This window comes from Tamandua tetradactyla, chromosome 7 (assembly GCF_023851605.1).
Source record: "Tamandua tetradactyla isolate mTamTet1 chromosome 7, mTamTet1.pri, whole genome shotgun sequence".
NCBI lineage: Eukaryota > Metazoa > Chordata > Mammalia > Pilosa > Myrmecophagidae > Tamandua > Tamandua tetradactyla.
In genome coordinates, this window is record NC_135333.1 from 172,350,913 (window position 1) to 172,365,591 (window position 14,679).

At 33.1% G+C, this 14,679-nt stretch overlaps 1 protein-coding gene across 7 annotated transcripts in view; it reads left to right on the forward strand.

Moving 5' to 3' along the window:
* The window catches only part of PARPBP (PARP1 binding protein), a 127,723-nt gene that overhangs the window by 72,771 nt on the left and 40,273 nt on the right, over positions 1-14,679 (forward strand). For 3 of the 7 annotated variants that reach the window (XM_077111816.1, XM_077111817.1, XM_077111821.1), the window contains 2 exons: positions 4,146-4,281; positions 4,780-5,557. In XM_077111816.1, the coding sequence (XP_076967931.1) occupies positions 4,146-4,281; positions 4,780-5,117 (474 nt within the window). In that variant the 3' untranslated portion in view covers positions 5,118-5,557. Of the gene's footprint in view, positions 1-4,145; positions 4,282-4,779; positions 5,558-5,834; positions 10,822-14,679 lie in introns of those variants that run through there. The other 4 variants (XR_013155963.1, XM_077111818.1, XM_077111820.1 and 1 more) reach the window with 4 other exon arrangements.

Genomic DNA, 14,679 nt, shown 5'->3' on the forward strand with positions numbered 1-14,679 from the left:
GCTTTCCCCTATGAAGTACTATTTTCCTCACACTGGGAAACTACTAATAATTCTAATTTAAAAAGAGTTTGTGGCAAAAGGAGTTTTCTTGATTCTTGGCAAGTTAAGTCCATTGCAGTTTTACTGTGTATGGAAATCTTTCCATGGAAGGGGTGGCGGTGGGAGAATGGAGATCACTGTACAAAGGAAAAAATTCAATCTCTTTTTTTCATGTGACTTGAACATAAAATTATTTTAACTGCCATGTATGAATCTGGACATTATTCTAAGCTGTTTAGTACTTCAAAAGCACTCTCAAGAAGGAATTGTTTTGCTTATTTGTGATTCCAAATCAAATACGCAGAGAGATTTGGAAGATTTGCAACAGGAAGTAATCTCACTTCTATGTAGCCACTAATCTTGTGCAGAAAAGTTCAACTTTTATGAACAAAGGAAAAGCAGTCTCATTTAAGTTTCAAATACAAGCCCATGTAGCTTGCACTGTTTTCATAACTAAAATGAAGAAGCTGATTGTAAGTTCATCATTTTTTGAGCTGCATTCCTGGAGTCATTTTAGAGTTGGCCAGTTCCTAAAGACCTGATTCAACAGATTGTGAAGAAATATGCTGTTCATACATTTGTATTATAACAATAATGACTGGCATCTGTATAAAACTATAGAGTTTATATAACCCTTTCATGTTTTTACTTCATTTAACCCTGATGATTCTGAGGTATGTATTATTCCTGTTTATGTAGGGACAAGTGAGAGATTCAATGGTTTGCCCTAAATCTTCTAGTTAATAAGTGATAGGACCAGTATTAGAAGCCAGATTCTTTGGCTGCAAATCTGGTGCTTTCCTCTTTGTATCATCTTGTCTTTCTGTGCTGGTTTCTTAGCTGCACATCCTGCTTTTGGCTTCCTTCAAGTTCTTGACCGGTTTAAATCTCTGGGTCTTTTTCATGTACTGTCTTAAGTCAGGTTCTCTTCATCCTGTAAATCTATAATTGCTATTTTTTTTAACTTTAGTGAACTTTTTAATCCATTCATTTTCATTTTCTATTTATGGTTCTAGCCTTTTGAAATCTTTTCAATCTTGATTCTTTTATCCAGTTTATTTTTTATTCCTTCCAGCTGTGTGTCAACAGCAAATTTTATAAGCAGCATGTTTTTGTGATTGTAGAAGCCATCCTAGTAATCTCTCCTGGTATACTGTGTGCTGATCACATAGTTGAAACTTTAAAAACGGTAATTGACAAAAAAGAGATTTTGTACAAGGCAGGAAAAAGAAAACCCATACATAATCCTTTATAAAAAATAATAATACCTCAATAAAATGGCTCTCCATTATTTCTTTGGAACATAGTTATTTCATGACCACCGTTCTGGTTTGCTAGCTATATACCAGAAACAGAATGGCTTTTAAAAAGAGGAATTTAATAAGTTGCTAGTTTACAGTTTTGAGGCTGAGATAATGTCCCAATTTAAAAGCAGGTCTATAGAAATGTCCAATCTAAGGACTCCAGGGAAAGATACCTTGGTCCAAGAAAGGCAAGAAGTTCATGGCTTCTCTCTCAGCTGGAGGAACACATGGTGAAGTCTGCTAGACTTCTCTTCTGGCTTCTTGTTTCATACAGCTTCCCAGGAGGCGTTTTCCTTCTTCATCTGCAAAGTGATGCTTGCTGGTGGACTCTGCTTCATGTTTGTGTGGTGTTCTCTCTTGTTCTCTAGCTTTTTCCAAAGTGCTGCTTCTTTTAAAGGATTCCAGTAAAACCAATCAAGACCCACCTGGAATGAGTGGAGACACGTCTCTACCTAATCAAGTTTAATACCCATACTTGATTGAGTCACATCTCCATGGAGATAAGCTAATTAAAGTTTCCAGCGTACAATACTGAACAAGGATTAGAAGAAACTTGCTCCCGCAAGGGTTGATTAAGATTAAAACATGGCTTTTCTAGGGTACATAAACCTTTTCAAACCTGCACAACCACCATAGAACACTTTCGGTGTTTTCTTTTGTTCTGATATATTTATAAAAAATGTTTTCATGGTAAATTAAGTGATTATTTTCTTTTCATATCTAGACTAATTCTCAGTATTTTAAGAATCCATTTCCTTGTATCTTGTTTTCTGAAATTGGCCTAGAGTCACTAAGGAGTCTAGAGTTTCTTATTGGGAGCCCTAAAAAGAAGAAATCTAGTTGAAAGGAGGGTGGTGGGACTTATTTTATGACTGCATTTACATAGGAAACATTTAGGTTGTATATTTAAAATTTAGATTATATTTTTAAATTAATAGTAACAATTTTCTAATAAAATTTTTATTCATACAAAACAGATTGAGAAAACATCAGGTATTATTATTTAGTTTTATTATTTTGTGAGGAGTGGTGAATTTTTTCAGGTATGGGGCTAAGGCCTCTCCAAGCTGCCCACAGTTGCCGTCCCAATGTGGTATTTAGGAGTGACCCTGGCCAGCCACTTGGTGTCTGCTTTCTGCATGACCTAACGTGATTTTTTTAACCCTTTACCAGCATAACACCTTATGAGCAGTAACTAATGATGTGAAAGAAACTTTGTATAAAAAAGAAATGTCAACAGGTGATACTGGTCTTGCAGATGGAAATAAAAGTTAATGGATAATGTTACTACAGTAATGTGATATAATGCCAGACAGTTTATTTTATTAATAAGATTTATTTTAAATCTTTATCAATTCCTTTAATTCTATATAGATAGAACTAATAAAGTCTAGGAAGGATTATTAAATCCTTCAGTTGTACTTTAGGGCATTTTGTGGTGGAAGCTATATAGTAGGAGTTGAGTTCAAGAGGATTCAGGAATGTATTGCATTATGTAGCCCCACCCAACACCAACAGTGTACTGTATTTCACCTTTTCTAATCCGCCCCCTTTTTCTTTCACATGGGCAGGCACCAGGAATCGAACCCAGGTCTCTAGCATGGCAGGCGAGAACTCTGCCAGTGAGCTACTGTGGCCCACCCTCACCTTTTTGAAATAGTTTTTTTATCGTGCAGTATTCACATTTCTCTTTTCAATTTTGTTCACTTTTTGTGCTTAAATGAAAGATAAAAATGAATTTAAAAAAACAACAAAAAAGTCAAAAAGAAAAAATTTAAAAAAAGAATTAAAAATATCTGATGCCTTATTCAAGCAAATTTTTTAGAAATTGAAACTGTTTAGTGATCTCACAAGTAGAAGCACTCACAGGCTCCATCAGTCAGAAAAATATAAAATTTTTCATCCAGAAAATTTGCTTTTATTGGGCACCTGGGTAGGGAGCTCTTGTTCTAATTTTTTCTAAACTATAGTCAGTAGACTGACCTCACTGCCATTATTTTTGCAAATATCCAAGTGGGTTAAATATCCAGTGATTTCTTTTTGAGGACTCTACTGAATATATAGCATGAAGTAATGCTCTTTTGGTCTTCATGAGCTGTGACAGTAAATACATAAGATAGTTATACCTTGAGGTGTTCAAGTTTTTAATTGTTGAAGTCTTTATTTAAAGTTTAAACTTGTCTGTTTCTGAAAGGAATTTGAGGTGATTTCTAATTATATGGGAAAATCTCCTCATTGTAACTGAATGGTATTACATATCAGCTGTAATTGTAGAAATTTTCATTATCTGAGTAGATGTATTTCTGTTTTTCATCTTAATGTTTCTTTCTTCTCCACTTTTTCTAACTTCTTGAATTCCAAGCAATTTCCCCCCTAAAATTGTGCTCTGTATAATTCTTAACATGAAGAATTATATATCCTACGATGTGTAAGAATGAATTGTGTATATCATGTGTATTCTTATATTACTTATAATAAAATTCAGTTTCAAAGCAACCAAGACACAGGAAGGTATAGGAAAGGATTCTGAAACCTTAAAATGAAGTTTTTCATAGCTGTCACAAAAAGTGTCAAAAATATGCATAAAGCTGGTAGTACTGCAAAGAATAAAAATGCTAACTGTATCAATGAATGAGTTTACAAACTATGAAGCATGTAGAGTTAAGAATTCCCAATAAGTGATGGAATTTTTAAGGGAAATTTTTATGATACCTTGATTATTACAGAGTGTGTTATGTATCTAGATAAAAAAATAAATTAAAATTAAAAATTGCGTATTTTCTTCTTTCTTTCTGTTACTAGATGAAGCAAACCTTAATAAGATCCCAATTTGCTTGTACTTATAAAGATGACTGCATGATAAGCAAGGATAAATGGAATAGTGATAATTCTGCTTCAAATCCTCTATGTGTTCTTCACATAGAAAATGGCCTTCTTGGTAATTGACCTTATTTGAGCAGTTAAATACAATTTAATTTTAGTTTACTAATTGGTTTTAACTGAGTAAAATTAGAGGGTTTTGCTTTGTTTTGTTTTTTGTTTTTTTTTGCCAGAGTATTATGAAATGTAGAGGTTTATGTTTGTAAAGATCTGGGTTTATTACAAATTTGTGGGTAGAGATAGGACACAGTTTAATTTTAGTAAGTGTATTTAAGAAATAATTTTTATTATTTGTTTAAAGATTAAATGTCATGGATTCAAATAAAACATTTTTTGGTATGGATAAGAGCTGGTACAGTAAAATGAAAGGATAGAAATATGATAGTAATGTGGCTGTATTTGTTAATCATGCAATTTAAAGCATTCTTTCATTGTAAATCATGAATTTTTAAATATACTTAAGCCAGTTTTAGGGTTTATTATAAAATTCTCACAAGTGAAATACTAAATATTATGTAATTTCTCCCTCCTTTTCATCTTGCACAACTAACACAAGGTGTAAATTCATCTGTTGGAACACCAACAATTGGAACAACTTTTGAAAATGTTCATCTGGACAGAAGTAAAAATGAAAAAGTATTAAGAAAATCAAGAAGTCACACAGGAAATAAGAGCTCAAAAAGGAAACAGGTGGATTTGGATGGTGAAAATATTCTCTCTGATAATGGAAACAAACTGCCTCAACATAAAAGTGCTAAAATACCTGAGGCACCAGACAAATCACAGAATAAATTGAACGGCAAACCAGGAAGAGTAGCGAAAGGCAGCAAGTGTACTGCCAAGGACAAAGTAATTACTGGTCAGACAAAGTTAACTCAGTTTTTTAGACTATGAATTTATCTTTTGTGTGCTTTAGATTTATTTATATCTAAAACCTTTCACCAAAGGCATACATTTAATTTTTAAATGATCAAGGTGTAAATTACACTAATGCTTTATTATTTTGATCAGAAGTGTATGTAAGATTCATATGTTAAGTATTGTTCAAAAATACTAATAAGTCATAATTATGCAGAATTTTCACAAAGTTTAATGCACAAAAAAAAGCATATCATTTAGGTTACTGATATATCTCAATTTTTTAAAGCAGACATTTAATATTATACATAGTCACAATAACATGAAGGGCTTCCCCCCCATTGGCAATTAAATGATTCTGTTTTCTTCTGAAAAGATGGTATGGATGAAGAAGTATCAGACTTGCCAACAAGGTCGGTAGACTCTTCCCAGCATACACCTGAGCACTGAAGGAAAAAAAAATGTTTAAATTGTTTAATGGATCATGCAAAATTTATTAGAAATTAAAGAATGAATCTAGTATAGCTAAGTTTGCATAAGTCAAAGTTATAATAGCTAATTAAATACTTGTTTACCCCATATTTTGGGGGAGGGGACTCATTTTTTTGAGCTATAATTGAACCATGTTCATATTTGATTTTGTTATGATTGTATCCAAATATGGTTAAACTCAGAGTTCTATTTTATGGTATTAAGCTATAAGAATTGAATTTTTAAAAGACTACTCACTGTCAAAATCTCTTCTCCCTATAGGAAACTTAGCTGAATTTTCTTCATCCACAATTTCTCTCTTTTCCTGTGTTGATTCGGCATCTTGAACTCCATTCTCAGCTGGAAAAGCTACAGATTCTTTCAGTGCGAGATAGGGTTTTATAGCTAGATTCAGTGGCAGGCCATGATTTAAGGAATTATACTTGGAGCCTGTGTTCTGCAAAGAAAATATCAATTTGTATTTTACTTGTTTCTTTGGAAACTATAATACAATTGAATAATTGAATAATATTCTTATTGCCCTGTTTTGCTTTTGAATCTTTAAATACTAGTTTATTGTTGGAAAATTTTTTCTTGGATAAGAGGTATTCTCCAGGGTATATAAACAACCTGGTACATATAAAGTATCATCAGTTATTCTAATGCATTTTATATGCCTATTTGTAGATACATCTGTTTATAAAAATAAGAGTATCGATTTTATATTTCAAAGGATTTCTGAAAATCATTTAAATTTCCAGTTAAGTAAAGGACTAAGCCACACTTACCTTTGAATTTCTGTTTTCCTCATCGTTCATGAAACTGCTCTCGTCACTTTTGTATTGTTCCAGGGAAGGAGCAATGACTGATTTTCCTGCGGTATCTTCTTTCTGAAAAGCTTTCCCCAGCCTAAATGTATTAAATACCATGTCATCTTTTAAATTTCTTATGGACTTTGATGCCGAAAGTAAAATACCCTGAGAAAACAAAGACAGAGTCAATATTAATAGGTATGATGAGAGACTCATTTTTACCATTCTTAATTTTATATTTGCTTAAAATCAAACAAGAATGTGTAAAATGAAGAAAATTTCTTAGTCAGCCTGCTTCATAAATGATTCTTACCTTTATATATTTTCCAGCTTGAATAGAAAGCACTTCAAAGTCTTATGTTTTCAACATTTTCCAAATGACTCATCAGATAGAGGCTCACCTTTTGTGTAGCTGCTAATGCTTGCATTGTTTTGGTTTTAGTGGTTTATTGTTTATTCTTGAGTTTCAATTTTCTCAGAATCTGATTGAGGACCTTGGTAGGATGCTTTCTGTTGAATAGATTAGTCTTTTGAAAATGGGTTGTTATTCAAGAAGACCACAGGACATCAAACACTCTTCTGTATATTTTCTGATGAAATAAAATATTAAAACTCAAGTAATTTCACTCAAACATGATAAGGATAAAAGTTTTGTTTACTTTAAGCCTGCTTAAGTTTAAACAATCTTCAAAATGGATTTTCTTTCATAAATGCTTGTTATAGTTTTTGGTGATTAAAGTACATGTGCCTGTCAGTGTGAACAAAAGGTCATTCATATTTTATGTAAAACTGAACTTTCAGGTGTGGATATTTTATTTTATCCTTGCATTTGCAAAATGATAATACTGACATTAATTAGTGACTTTAACAATTATTGAATAGCAAGTCTCTGAAAAGAATTTTTATACGCTCCGTAAGTATTTGTTTTGGGTGATGAGTATATGTTGTATGATTTCTTTTTTTCCTTTCAGTATTTTTACTTTTTTTTTTTGGCAAGAGTGGGCTCTGTCAGTGTTTTTATTTAATACATTAAGTCAACAGAATAAAATTACATCACAATTGTTCATTTTAGGTAAACCAAAAGGTAGTTATAACCTTACAGAGCATTCTCCAAAAGGTATTCTCTTGGTCTTTAAATGTTTCTATTTGCAAGTCAAGTAAACTGATGTCACCATATCCTAAGGGTTTTCAAAATTGGACAACTCATACGCAATAAATACTTATTAAACTGAAGTGAATTGAGAAACACCATTAGTTATACCATTCCTAACAATGAAATCCGCCCTATTCACTGGCCAGTTTTTCAACAATGTTTTGACTATTCTTGGCCATTTGCTTTTCCATATAAATGTTAAAATCAAATTTTCAAGTTTTGTGAGAAATCTTAACAAAATTTCAAAGGTAATTGCATTCATTTTATAGATTACTTTTGGAGGGGAATTGATATCTTTAAGATAATTGATTTCTTATCCATTTACATGGTACTGCTCTACGTTTACTTAAATCTTCTTCAGTCTTTTCATAACGTTTTATTGGTTTCTTCATAAAGTTCTTAAATATCTTTTGTTGAAACCTCTCCATTCCTGTTTTAGTTCTTTTGTTTGTTTGTTTGTTTGTTTTTTAAGAATTGTCTATTATTGTACAATTTGTCCATTTCTCTATTTACAAATTTGATAGTATAAAGTTATTCATCGTATTTTCTTCTGAGTATTTTTAACCTTGCTCCATCTATAGTTATATTTCATTCTAATTATGTTAGTTTGTGATCTCTTTCTCTTTCTGTCTCTCCCTCTCTCTCCCCACTCCCTTTCTTTTTTAATCAGGTTACCCAGAGGTTTATTGATTTTGTTAGAACTCACTCTTGTCTTTGATGTTCTTTATTATGTTTTTTGTTTTCTGTTTCATTAATTTCTGCTTTTGGTTATTCTTTACTTTTTTGAGGTTTGTTATTTTTCTAACTTTTAAAATTGGAGTAATATTGTTAACTCATTAACATTTAGACTTTTTTTAAAAAAAGCATTCAAGACTATCCATTTCCCTTTATCATTTTTGCAAAGTCCTGCAATTTTTGTTAATACTTTTATTGTAAATAACGAACAGACAGACATTCTTGATGTACAAACATTCTTGACATGGTTACAATCAGTGGCTCACAACATCATCACATAGTTGTGTATTCATCACCATGATCATTTTTTTGAACATTTGCATCTCCCCAGCAAAATAAATAAGAAGAAAAAAACTCATACATGCCATACCCCTTACCTCTCCCTCTCATTGACTACTCGTATTTCAGTCTACTCAATTAACCTTTGTTTCCCCTATTATTTATTTCTTATCCATATTTTTTACTCATCTGTCCATCCCATAGATAAAAGGCAGATCAGACACAAGTTTATGCAATCACATAGTCACATTGTGAAAACTATGTCATTATACAGTCGTCTTCAAGAAACATGACTGCTGGAACACAGCTCTACAGTTTCAGGTACTTCCCTCTAGCCACTCTACTATACCGTAAACTAAAATGAGGATATCTATATAATGTCTAAGAATAACCTCCAGGATATCCTCTCAACTCTATTTGAAATCTCTCAGCCACTGACACTTTATTTTGTCTCATTTCTCTCTTCCCCCTTTTGGTTGAGAAGGTTTTCTCAATCCCTTGGTGCCGAGTCCCAATTTATCCTAGGATTTCTGTCCCACATTGCCAAAGAGATTTACACCCTTGGGAATCATGTCCCATGTGGAAGAGGGGAGGGCAGTGGGTTCACTTGCCATGTTAGCTGAGAGAGAGGCCACATGTGAGCAACAAAAGAGGTTCTCTTCGGCTGACTCTTAGGCCTAATTTTAAGTAGACTTATCCTATCCTTTGCAGGGATAAGTTTCATAGGGGCAAACCTCAAGATTGAGGGCTTGGCCTGTTGGTTTGGTTGTCCCCACTGCTTGTGAGAATATTAGGAATTCTCCAAATGGGGAATTTGGAATTTTCCCCATTTCTCCCCATTCCCCAAGGGGACTTTGCCAATACTTCTTTATTCATTGTTCAAATCGCTCTGGGATTTATCGGGGCATCACACTAACTTGGACAAGTCAACCAAATCTCATGCCCTTTTCCAGATTCCATGTACTTAGGGTGTTCAATTAAACTGTCCATATAAGTTAAATTAGGAAATGCACTAGTCAAAATATAAATTTTGCACCAAAAATACATTTCTTGCTTTAGTCTCACACAGAAGTTGAAGTTTTAAAATAGGAATGACCATCTATTTTTAACACCCTGGGATACTGACATTCCTTTGTTCTTCCTCATACAAAAACATTTTTTAATTTGTCCATTTATTTCACTGTCTTTGTATACTCTAGGCATTCCTAAACTATACCATCTCAGTGTTTATCATCTGTTCTTTCCTTCTGGTTTCATATGTGCCCCCACATATGAATGTTTAGAATTTTCAACATTACTTAGTTCCAGGTTTCTCTAATTTCCATTATTATTTCTTCTTTGCCTCATGACTTAGGTATTAACATTCCAAATGTATGGGCATTTCATTTTAGGAGGGGAGGGTACGAAGTTCTAACTAAATTGGGGTGTTGCAGAAAGCTTGGTCTATAAAATTATAAGCCATTTGAAATTTGTATTAGATTGAATGATAGGATATTGCCTGTTTTCAACTTTTTTTGACCTATAAACACTAATTCCATATGGCTCAATGTAGAGCCATGTTTGTGTCCTATAGTGTCTTCTCTTTGTGGAAAGGTTCTATTTGTTCTTGAAAAGACAAGGTACTATATATGCTATAACATGAAATATGATTATTGTGTTCAAATTGAATACACTTTATTGATTTTCTTTTTTTTGTCTACTGGACAATCAATTACTGAAAGATATTTGCAGATATCTCACTATTAAAATAGGCTTATCTAATCCTGTTTGTGACTCTGCAGTTTTTGCTTTACTTATTTTGAGCCTCTGTTGTTAGAATGTTGAAATGCAAATTTTTCCTCGGAATCCAAACCAAACCATACCATATATCATGATGAAGTGACTTTCTAGCGTTAATAATGGAGCCAGTCTGCTCCCAATTCAGGGGTCCCTGGCATTGTTCTGGGTTGGGAAAGATTGACTTGGGAAACCATTCTCTGGCATGTCCTCCCTTCCAGGATTTGTTGCCTAGGCAAAAAACATGTTAAAACAATGAAAGCAGTGTAAGAAACTGTTGAGGCAGATGGCTTGAGGCAAAAGCTTACCAGCTTTAAACACCCAGGAGAGCTTTAATAATGTGTCTTGCCTTAGAATAAATTTTTTAGTCTATTAGCATAACTACATCATCTTTCTTTTTATTAAAATTTCATCATTTTACTTTCACCTTTCCTGTATCTTTGTTTTAGATATATCTGTTGTAAATATTATACAGCTGAATTTGTAATTTTCAAATAGGTTGACTGTCTTTTTCTTTTACAAGGAAAGTTTAGTTCATTTGTACTTACTATGATTAGTGAACTATTGAGATTCATTACTACTACTATCTTATTTTGCACTTTGAATTTGTTTCAGTATGGTTTTTCTCCTTACATTCTTTTGATTAAATTTATTTGATGTTTTGTTCTTTTGAGCTTATCTTAGACATTTTAATATCATCTTAAGTTATTGAAATTTAAAGTTAATAGGTATTTTTATCTTCCTCCAAAATAATGTAAAGATCTAGAATGATTCACTCAAGTCACCTCTATTCCTGATTTATTTATTTTTCCAGAATTTAAGCATTTTTTAATGAAACAAATTGGTTTATTTTATTATTTTATATGATCAGCATTTGTTTACATTTGACAGTGTTTATTTTACTTTTTTTTGCTTGTCATTCCTTTTCATATTTCAGACCTGCTTTTGACAACCATTTATCTTTCTGAAGTATATCCTTTAGATGGTTTGTTACTAAAATATTTATTAGTAAAATATTTCAGTTTCAATTACTCAGCTGACAGTTACTTTCTCTTAGTACTATATTATTATTTCAGTGTTTTCTTCTTTTCATTATTATTCCTGATAATGAATAATAAATAAATAAATGATAATATAATAAGGATAATAATTATTATAAAATAAAATAAATTTAAGAAATAATAATAATAATAAATAAAACTAAAGCTCTCAGTTTTAATTATAGTTCCTTTGAAGTAATCTCTATTCTGTCTAGCTGATTTTAAAATCTTCTGTTTATGATTGATTTCTACAATCTCAGGTGTTTGAGTATGGATTTCTTTTAATTTAGATTTTTGAATCTGAGAATCAGTGTCTCTTCTGAATTCTAGGATGTTGTTAGGTATTATCTCTTTAAATATTGACTTTCCCTCATTCTATTTTATCCTTCTGGTATTCCCTTTTTTTTTTTTTTTTTTTTTTACTTTTTAAAAAAAATTTATTAATTAAAACATTAAGAAACAAAATAAAACATCAACATACGTAATCAGTAATTCACAATATCATCACTTAGTTGCATATTCATCATTTCTTAGAACATTTGCATTAATTCAGAAAAAGAAATAAAAAGACGATAGAAAAAGAAATAAAACGAACACAGGAAAGAAAGAAAAAAAAAAGATTATACCTACCATACCCCTTACCTCTCACTTTCATTGATCACTAGCATTTCAAACTAAATTTATTTTAGCATTTGTTCCCCCTATTATTTATTTTTATTCCATGTGTTCTACTCCTTTGTTGACAAGGTAGCATCAGACACAGGTTTTCACAATCACACAGTCACATTGTGACAGCTGTATCATTATTCAATCATCCTCAAGAAACATGGCTACTGGAACACAGCTCTACATTTTCAGGCAGTTCCCTCCAGCCTCTCCATTACATCTTGAATAACAAGATGATATCTACTTGATGCATAAGAATAACCTCCAGGATAACCTCTTGACTCTGTTTGGAATCTCTCAGCCATTGACACTTTGTCTCATTTCCCTTTTCCCCCTTTTGGTCGAGAAGGTTTTCTCAATCCCTTGATGCTGAGTCTCAGCTCATTCTAGGATTTCTGTCCCACATTGCCAGGAAGGTCCACACCCCTGGGAGTCATGTCCCACGTAGAGAGGGGTAGGGTGGTGAGACTGCTCGTTGTGTTGGCTGGAGAGAGAGGCCACATCTGAGCAACAAAAGAGGATCTCCTGGGGGTTACTCTTAGGCCTAAATTTTTTTTTTTTAAAATCCTGTGTTCTCTGTTATAACTCCTTTTCCTTTGATTCTGCTCCCAATCTATAGCAGTTTTTGGGCTATACTCATTCTAACTTTTACACGTTAAATCAATATAGGATAGGGGGATGGAATTAGCAGATATTCTTGGAGAGGCTGGCCCTTCAGGACTTGAAGACTTATCTGACCTAGGATCTTAGGCCTAAATTTTAAATAGACTTGACCTATCCTTTGTGGGGTTAAGTTTCAAATGAACAAAGCCCAAGACTGGGGGCTCAGCCTATAGTTTTGGTTGTCCACACTGCTTGTGAGAATATCAAGAATTCACCTTGGGGAAGTTGAATTTCTCCCCGTTCTCACCATTCCCCAAAGGGGGACTTGCAAATACTTTTCCACTCACTGATCGAATCACTGTGGGATTAAATATACTTTTTTTTTTTTATTAATTAACGGAAAAAAAGAAATTAACCCAACATTTAGAAATCATACCATTCTACATATGCAATCAGTAATGCTTAACATCATCACATAGATGCATGATCATCGTTTCTTAGTACATTTGCATCGGTTTAGAAGAACTAGCAACACAACAGAAAAAGATATAGAATGTTAATGTAGAGAAAAAAAATAAAAGTAATAATAATAGTTAAAAAACAAAACAAAACAAAACAAAAACCTATAGCTCAGATGCAGCTTCATTCAGTGTTTTAACATGATTACTTTACAATTAGGTATTATTGTGCTGTCCATTTTTGAGTTTTTGTATCTAGTCCTGTTGCACAGTCTGTATCCCTTCAGCTCCAATTACCCATTCTCTTACCCTGTTTCTAACTCCTGCTGGATTCTGTTACCAGTGACATATTCCAAGTTTATTCTCGAATGTCGGTTCACATCAGTGGGACCATACAGTATTTGTCTTTTAGTTTTTGGCTAGACTCACTCAGCATAATGTTCTCTAGGTCCATCCATGTTATTACATGCTTCATAAGTTTATCCTGTCTTAAAGCTGCATAATATTCCATCGTATGTATATACCACAGTTTGTTTAGCCACTCGTCTGTTGATGGACATTTTGGCTGTTTCCATCTCTTTGCAATTGTAAATAACGCTGCTATAAACATTGGTGTGCAAATGTCCGTTTGAGTTTTTGCCCTTAATTCCTTTGAGTAGATTCCCAGCAATGGTATTGCTGGGTTGTATGGCAATTCTATATTGAGCTTTTTGAGGAACCGCCAAACTGCCTTCCACAGTGGTTACACCATTTGACATTCCCACCAACAGTGGATAAGTGTGCCTCTTTCTCCGCATCCTCTCCAGCACTTGTCATTTTCTGTTTTGTTGATAATGGCCATTCTGGTGGGTGTGAGATGATATCTCATTGTGGTTTTGATTTGCATTTCTCTAATGGCCAGGGACATTGAGCATCTCTTCATGTGCCTTTTGGCCATTTGTATTTCCTCTTCTGATAGGTGTCTGTTCAAGTCTTTTTCCCATATTGTAACTGGGTTGGCTGTCTTTTTGTTGTTGAGTTGAACAATCTCTTTATAAATTCTGGATACTAGACCTTTATCTGATATGTCATTTCCAAATATTGTCTCCCATTGTGTAGGCTGTCTTTCTATTTTCTTGATGAAGTTCTTTGATGCACGAAAGTGTTTAATTTTGAGGAGTTCCCATTTATTTATTTCCTTCTTCAGTGCTCTTGCTTTAGATTTAAGGTCCATAAAACCACCTCCAATTGTAAGTTTCATAAGATATCTCCCTACATTTTCCTCTAACTGTTTTATGGTCTTAGACCTAATGTTTAGATCTTTGATCCATTTTGAGTTAACTTTTGTATAGGGTGTGAGATATGGGTCTTCTTTAATTCTTTTGCATATGGATATCCAGTTCTCTAGGCACCATTTATTGAAGAGACTGCTCTGTCCCAGGTGAGTTGGCTTGACTGCCTTATCAAAGATCAAATGTCCATAGATGAGAGGGTCTATATCTGAGCACTGTATTCGATTCCATTGGTCGATACATCTATCTTTATGCCAATACCATGCTGTTTTGACCACTGTGGCTTCATAATATGCCTTAAAGTCAGGCAGCGCGAGACCTCCAGCTTCGTTTT